Source organism: Chiloscyllium plagiosum, unplaced genomic scaffold (genome assembly GCF_004010195.1).
Source record: "Chiloscyllium plagiosum isolate BGI_BamShark_2017 unplaced genomic scaffold, ASM401019v2 scaf_11777, whole genome shotgun sequence".
Classification (NCBI taxonomy): domain Eukaryota; kingdom Metazoa; phylum Chordata; class Chondrichthyes; order Orectolobiformes; family Hemiscylliidae; genus Chiloscyllium; species Chiloscyllium plagiosum.
The window spans coordinates 1-8,288 of NW_025212199.1; the positions used below are offsets into that span (position 1 = coordinate 1).

At 52.5% G+C, this 8,288-nt stretch overlaps 1 protein-coding gene across 1 annotated transcript in view; it reads right to left on the minus strand.

Annotated features, from left to right (window-relative positions):
• Positions 1-930: 930 nt before the first annotated feature.
• The window catches only part of LOC122547333 (mitogen-activated protein kinase kinase kinase kinase 2-like), a 24,154-nt gene continuing 16,796 nt past the window's right edge, over positions 931-8,288 (minus strand). The window contains exons 7-10 of the mRNA XM_043685976.1: positions 7,823-7,909; positions 4,136-4,206; positions 2,207-2,262; positions 931-1,201 (exon numbers count right to left, since the gene is read on the minus strand). Of these exons, the coding sequence (XP_043541911.1) occupies positions 1,114-1,201; positions 2,207-2,262; positions 4,136-4,206; positions 7,823-7,909 (302 nt within the window). The 3' untranslated portion in view covers positions 931-1,113. The remainder of the gene's footprint in view (positions 1,202-2,206; positions 2,263-4,135; positions 4,207-7,822; positions 7,910-8,288) is intronic.

Consider the following 8,288-nt stretch of genomic DNA (forward strand, 5'->3'; position numbering starts at 1 on the left):
GACAGGACCCGTTTGTAACTACGCGGGTGGGTGCCTGCACAACGTTACCCTGCCTTCCTTTGTCAATCCTTTCATCCCGCCCACTCCCCAGAAATACCAAAGTGCTTTTATCCACGGATATTCAAGTTCAGTACCCCCTCACACCTATTCCTTTAGTGAGGTGTATTCAGTATCCGTTAACTTGGATTTGACATGTGCTGATCATGAGTTTGTTGGCTCAGTGAAGGTTCTGAGATGTGGAATCTTACTCTTTGATTCCATCTGTCACTCCCCCTGTTGATTGAGGAAGCCATTGAAACTTGGGCCTGAACATACTGGGACATGTCGACGTTCCCTGATGACTGTAAAGTAAGGAGTGGCAAGGCTGCAGGAGGTTGCAGAGATCGAGGTGTACAGCATGGAAACAGGCCCTTCTGCCCAACCTATCCATGCTGACTAGATACCCGAAACTGATCGAGTCCCATTTGCCAGCATCCGGTAAACCCTTCCTATTCATATACCCATCCAAATGCCTTTTCAATGTTGTAGTTGTACCAGCCTTCACCATGTCCTCTGGCAGCTCATTCCACACACCCACCACCCTCTGTGTGAAAACGTTGTTCCTTAGGTCCTTTTAATATCTTCCCCTCTTGCCTATGTTCTCTAATTATGCACTTCCCCACCCCACGGAAAAGACCTTGTCTATTTATGCCCCCTATCCATGCTCCTCATGATTTTGTAAAGGTCACCCCTTCTATAAGGTCACCCCTCAGCATCCGACGCTCCAGGGAAAACAGCCCCAGCCTATCCCTGTAGCTCAAACCCTCCAATTTCGGCAACACCCTTTTCTGCACGTTTTCAAGTTTCACAACATCCTTCCTACAGTAAGGGAAACCAGACTTGAAGGCGGTAGATGAACTGGGGGAGAAACATAATCTCGTTCGGAACGGGCTGTAACTGAGCCGAGACAAGTGCCCCATCAGAAAATCAACTTACAATTTAATCCACACACAACTTAAATAATACTTAACAAAAGGCTCTGTTATTTCCCCCCCCCCGCCTGCTGTCTTCCTGAGGTTTCCACTGCTCTTGTCTGGATTTCTGCACGTGCCGCCTGTATCCTCAGCCCCAGTGTCAGTAGGTGCTCTCGTGACCAGTCAGGATGTAGAGGTTGCTGTGGGCTGTGGGTTTTTCTGTGGGGGTACTCTCCAGAATGATATCCCTGCAAACAATGACACAGCGCAAACATTAGGCAGCAGTTAGCGAGATGTACAGCCGACCAGGTATCCCAACCCAATCTAGTCCCACCTGCCAGCACCCGGCCCATATCCCTCCAAACCCTTCCTATTCATATACCCATCCAAATGCCTCTTAAATGTTGCAATTGTACCAGCCTCCACCACATCCTCTGGCAGCTCATTCCATACACGTACCACCCTCTGTGTGAAAAAGTGACCAAGGGTTGGAATCCCTCCATCCCCTCACAATGGATACTCAGCCTGTCTTTTACTCACTGCCCATCTCTTCACTTTATCGCCCATTTCCCCATTTAGCAACCCCAACATTGAGTAGTTGATGCTGAGCCAGTGGAAGTTTGTTCACCGATGACCCTTTGTGACAGTTTAAAGCAACTGGTCCAGAACTGCAGTGAGGTAACGATGCAGAATAGTTACAGTGCCCTCTGGCAGCTCTATCCTGTCATGCAGATCTCCCAACATCCCCCCCCCGACCCCCACACAGTATCCAAGTAACCATCCAGTGCCCTTGGGATTGCTTTGGTTTTGTCTTGTTTCCAGCCAGCACGTTCCCTCAGGTCTGGAGTCACGCACAGGCCAAACCCCCATTGAGGAGAAACTGTTTCCCCCTCACCCGTCTGCCCCATCACCTCCCCCCTGCCTCCGGCAGTTAAGATTGATTCTGGGTGGGTAGGCAGTTGCCAGGAGGTGGACTGCCGATGTTCACGTCTCCTCTGAAAGGGCTTGCGTCCTCCACCCCAACCCAGTTCCAGGCCCCCCCCCCCGGGTGGAACTCTGGTCGTTTTTGCGAGGTGGTCGAACCCTGGGTGGCATTACTGTCCCTCCCTAAGCCTGCCCGCCTCTTTTCGGCAGGCGAAGTGTTCTCTCCGCTGATCGACTGCGGTAGGCACCACGTCAGACCCGCAGTCACCCGTCCGCATTGCCTCAGTCGAGCACCCCTCCCTGGGGGCAGGACCGAACCAGCTGCTCACCTCTGGGTTCCCAGTACACGGAACATTCTCGTCTCATCTGTTATCTCCTGGGTAATCTGCAGAAGGCAATTGGAAAGATGTGCATTAGTCTCCCACCCATTCACAGCATCGCCAGCCTGTTGTTGAAGGAAACATACCTGCATTTCCATATCGCCCCTTGGAGCGAGGTGAAACATTTGACTTGTATCGGGGCGGCTCAGTGGTCAGCCCCACTGCCTCACAGCGCCCGGGACCTGGGTTCAAATCAAGCCTCTGGCGAGTTATTGGAAGGATATTATTAAACCGGAGATGGTTCAGAAGAGATTGGCTGGGTATGGAAAATTTACGAGGGTTTGATTCCACCCTCGGGCGACTGTCTGGGTAGAGTTTGCATATTCCCCAGTATCTGCGTCGGTTTGCTCCGGTTTCCTCCCACAGTCCAAAGATGTGCAGGTTAGGGTGGATCGGCCGTGGGAAGTTGTCCCGTACTGCCCAGGGATGTGCAGGTTAGGGTGGGTTGGCCGTGGGAAATTGTCCCGTAGTGCCCAGGGATGTGCAGGTTAGGGTGGGTTGGCCGTGGGAAATGTCCCGTAGTGCCCAGGGATGTACAGGGTAGGGTGGGTTGGCCGTGGGAAATTGTCCCATAGTGCCCAGGGATGTGCAGGTTAGGGTGTGTTGGCCGTGGGAAATGTCCCGTAGTGCCCAGGGATGTGCAGGTTAGGGTAGGTTGGCCGTGGGAAATTGTCCCATAGTGCCCAGGGATGTGCAGGTTAGGGTGGGTTGGCCATGGGAAATTGGCCTGTAGTGTTCAGGGATCTGTAGGTTGGGGTGGATTAGTCTGGGGAGCATGTGGACTAATAGGATAGGGGGAATGGGTCTAGGTGGGTTACTCTTTGGAGGGTCGGTGTGGGCTTGTGTAGGGATTCTATGTATGGAATCTGGGCTTGTGAACTTCTGTAATGGATAGTTTTGGGAAGTTGGTTGTTTTGAGCTTTTCCTGAACTGTCTTCTGTATTTTATTTAACATCCAGACCATCTGTAATCCTGCCCCAACTCTTAATATCCCACTGAACTGACTCCCGGTTTCGTTATTGTGAAATAAATGTTCATGGGATTTGGATGTCACCAGCAAGGGCCAGCATTTATTGCCCATCTGTATAGCCCACAGGGCAGTTAAGGGTCAACCACATTGCTGTGTGGATTGGAGTCATGTGTAGGCCAGGCCAGGTGAGGTGAGGACGGCAGATTTCCTTCCCCGAAGGGCATAGTGACCCAGGTGGGTTTCATCGTTTTACACCAGTCTCTTTATTCCAGATTTTTTTTGTTGTAGTTGAACTCCAATCCCACCACGGTTTGTGTGAAGATTTGTAGCCTGGGTCCTGGCGGTGATAGTTGTGGGTATGTTCACTGAGCTGGGACGTTGGTGTGCAGATCTTTCGTCCCCTGCCTCGGTGACATCTTCAGGGCTTCGGAGCCTCCTGTGAAGCTGTTCTGTGTCTTCTGGAATTTTATTTGGTTCCCTTTCTGCTGCTTCCGGTTGGTCGTTGTAGTGGCCGGAATATTGGGTGTGCCGTGGTGGGATTTGAACTTACAATCCCAGAACGTTGGGGTTCTGGGTCACTAGTCCAGTGACATTACCATTATATCACCACCTTTTCCCCTCCACCCCCAAATACCCCGGATAGTGAGCTGGTCAGTGCTCTGTGGAATGTACCCCCCCCCCCCCCAGCCTACACAAACAAACCTTCACAGCACTAACCCATATCCATTTTTTTTTTTGTTTGGAACGTTAGAATGTTTTAGGTCACTAATGTACGTTATGCACTGTTTCTCAACATGTTCTCGGGCAGGGCACAGCAAGCTCCCACAAGCAGCAAAGTCAGAAGGACTCAGAGTGTTTGTTTTGCTGCACCCCCCCCCACCCCCTCTGCTCAAGTTTCAGGACATTACCTCATTCGAGTGAAGACTCTGGCCTTGCATCCCGTGTCTCCAAAATGCTAGGACGCTGTCCTGCAGGCAGACTGCACAAGTGGAAAACAGTGGCGTCAGTAAGCACACAGTGCTCCCCCCCCCCCACCCCCACCTGGCCTTGCTCCGATTCCCAAACACAGCCTACTGAAGTACAGCATGGAAACGGACCCAACAGTCCAACTCCTTCATGGGGATGGGGAGTCAGCCTTAGAGGGCATCGGTTTAGGGTGAGAGGGGAAAGATATTAAAGGGCAACTTTTTCACGCAGAGGGTGGTGCGTGTATGGAATGAGCTGCCAGAGGAAATGGTGGAGGCTGGTACAATTACAACATTTAAAAGGCATCTGGATGGGAAATGAATAGGAAGGGTTTAGAGGGATAGACCAAATGCTGGCAAATGGGACGAGATGAGGTTGGGATATCTGGTCGGGCGATTTAAGCAGGGAACGCCGTCAATTTTAACTCACAAGCCCGGGACAGAACTATAGGGGCATAGGTTAAATATGAGAGGGGACCGATATAAAAGGGACCTGAGGGACAGCTTTTCAACGCAGAGGCTGGTGCGTGTATGGAATGAGCTGCCAGAGGAGGTGGTGGAGAGAGACAAAAAGAACTGCAGATGTTGGAATCCGAGCAGACAAGCAGGAGGCTGGAGGAACACAGCAAGGCAGGCAGCATCAGGAGGGACAGGCAGGAGGCTGGGGGAACACAGCAAGGCAGGCAGCGTCAGGAGGGACAGGCAGGGGGCTGGAAGAACACAGCAAGGCAGGCAGCATCAGGAGGCTGGGGGAACACAGCAAGGCAGGCAGCATCAGGAGGCTGGGGGAACACAGCAAGGCAGGCAGCATCAGGAGGGACAGGCAGGAGGAACACAGCAAGGCAGGCAGCATCAGGAGGGACAGGCAGGAGGAACACAGCAAGGCAGGCAGCATCAGGAGGGACAGGCAGGAGGAACACAGCAAGGCAGGCAGCATCAGGAGGGACAGGCAGGAGGAACACAGCAAGGCAGGCAGCATCAGGAGGGACAGGCAGGAGGAACACAGCAAGGCAGGCAGCATCAGGAGGGACAGGCAGGAGGAACACAGCAAGGCAGGCAGCATCAGGAGGGACAGGCAGGAGGAACACAGCAAGGCAGGCAGCATCAGGAGGGACAGGCAGGAGGAACACAGCAAGGCAGGCAGCATCAGGAGGGACAGGCAGGAGGAACACAGCAAGGCAGGCAGCATCAGGAGGGACAGGCAGGAGGAACACAGCAAGGCAGGCAGCATCAGGAGGGACAGGCAGGAGGCTGGGAGAACACAGCAAGCCAGGCAGCATCAGGAGGGACAAGCAGGAGGCTGGTTCTCAGTGCCCAAACGTGAGGGACTGGGAGAGATCAGTCAGCGCCTCTGTCCCAAACAGAAACTGGGTGGTCAGCAGCGTCGACTGAATCCCCTTTCAGGCTTGAGGAGGGGGACCCCCCCCCCCCACCCTCGTCATTCTTTGTTCTGGCCAGAGACGCTCTTACACCCCTCTCTGGTTGCTTCTTTTAAACTACTGCTACTGATGTTTCTAACCAAGGGAATGGTTTATAAACAGACCCCATCAGGACAGTGCAGTGGTAGTTAGAGTGAGGAAAGGTACAGAGAGGGCAAAATTTAAACTGGAGCTGGGTCCTCTTCGGGATTCCCTGACACCCCCCCCCCCCCCCCCCCCCACCTGGGTGTTTTTACTGGTGGTGGGAGTACGGACAGAAAGTTTTGTTTCGTGTCTTCATTGAATCCCTGCCCCCTCACACCCAGACACAGCAGAGATGCTGCGGGAAAATACAAGCACTGTGCAGTGGTAGTGTAAGGGGAGGGGAAAATACATAAACAGGGGATTCGGAATCTCCTCAGCAAAAAAGCTAAAAATAATTTACTGAACCAGTTGGAAGGGGAGCTGGAAGATTCCAAAACCCTGTCTCTAAAGACAGTTGGGAGTATTGGTGGAGACTGTGTGCTCCTGCTCTGGGTGGGAATGTAGCTGTGGAGGAGGGGCAGGTGGTCTGGATTTACCGTGTGACCAGGGGGCATGGCCTGCAGAGACTTCTCAATCTTGAGTGGTAAGAACAAAGAACAACAAAGCACCAGAATAGGCCCTCCAAGCCCGCGCAGAGACATTTTGCCCTTCCATACTAAAACTGCCTTCCCTTACGGGATCCGTATGCCTCTGCTCCCTTCCTATTCGTGTATCCGTCCGGGTGTTTCTTGAAGATTTCCACCTCTGGCAGTGAGCTCTTTATGAACAGATCCCATCAGGACAGTGCAGTGACAGTTAGAGTGAGGAAAGGTACGGAGAGGGCACTTACTGCCCTTTGTGTGATAAACTTGCCTCGCACATCTCTTTTAAACATCCCCTTCGCACCTTGAACCCATGTCCTCTAGTAACTGACCCCTGGGAAAAAGCCTCATATTTCCCCTCTATCTATGCCGTTCACAATCTTATAAACCTCTATCATTGCGTTCCAATGAAATCAAACCCAATCTATCCAACCTTTCTGCATAGCTAAAAGCCCCCCATATCAGGGCAACATCCTGGTAAGTGTTTTCTGTACCCTCTCCAAAGCATCCATATCCTTCTGACAGTGTGGTGACCAGAACTGTACTCAATATCCCAAGTGTGGCCTCACTAAAGTTCTATAAGACTGCAGCGTAATCTGCCTATCCTTATACTCACTGCCCCTCCCCATGAAGGCAGTCAGCAATACAGTATAAGGTTATTGGAGGCAGATGAGTGCACTGGGGATACAGAAATCTTGTACAGCTGCCCCTCCCATTCATACATTTACACTTCCTGCAGGCACATCATCAAAGACCCCTCCCACCCCCGTAACGCTCTCTTCCTTCGGGTAGAAGGTACAGAAGTCTAAACACACCCACCAACAGGTTCAGGAACAGCTTCTTCGCTGCTGTTATCAGGCTGCTGCATGGACCTGTCTCACCTCAAATAATGCTGACCTTGCTCTGCCCACCTCCTGTGCAGCCTAACCCTGTCTGCCTCACTGTGTCTCAGCACCATATGTCCTTGTTTGTGATGATCTGCCTGGACTGCTCGTAAAACAAAGCGTTTCACTGTACTCAGATACACGTGACTACAATAAATCAAATCGAATAAAACAAAACGTTACTGCACATGGTTTGGAACTTTGGAAGGAAGGAAGTGGTGGCATCAGAGATTGTCCAGAGAGGTGTCAGTCCCCAGGGTGAAGGGAGCTGTCCTGTGATGAGCGACCCAATCAATGGGGTCAATATTCTCTGGAGCTTAGGAGAAGGGGAAGCAATTAAGTTGGGACAGATGAGATTGGGAAGGAGCTCAGACAGGGTAGAGGCTGAGAGATTGTTTCTTCCAAGCTCGGGGCGGGGGGGGCGGGGATCTTAGGAATGGGGGGGGTGGTCATTGAGGACTGAGGCGAGGGGGGCATCTCACTCAGAGCGCGGTGAATCTCTGGTATCCCCCGCCAGCCCATTGTGTCTCCACAGTTAAATATATCAAAAGCTGGGGTCAGAAAGACTGATTGTCCGACTTGGGAAAGCGGGGGAAGGGGTGAGAAGGTGGGACAGGAACCCAAGGTCAGGCGTGGATGGAGGAGCAGACTGGACGAGCAGACTGGACGGGCAGAGTGGCGGCGGCCTGCAGTCACACTTACCAACGGTCTGGACGCAGAATCGGAAGCTCAGCTCGGGCGCCAAGCTGTCCCGCGGCTCTCCGTGTAAACTCACAATCTTCACACAATCTGAAAATCACCAGAGCTAGTCAGTCAGGGAGGTACCCTGTTCCACCAGCATCTATCTCAGCACCCTCCACCCTCCCCCTGAAGCTTCACAGCAACCGCAGAACTACAGTTTCCCCTGAACTTCACCTTCAGCATTGAGACGTAGGAGGCACAGCAAGACCCCGCACTCAGAAAATGTGCGAATGATCCTGTTCATCTGTTTTTCCCTCATGTTGGTCGAGGGATGAATGTTGACCTCAGGACCCTGGGAAGAAGTCCCCACCCCCACTCTTCTTCCAATAGTGGCGAAGGGATCTTTTAATCTTTTACCCCACCCCGCAACACCTCACCCACACAGTGCAGCGCTCCCTCAGCGCTGACCCTCCAACAGTGCAGCGCT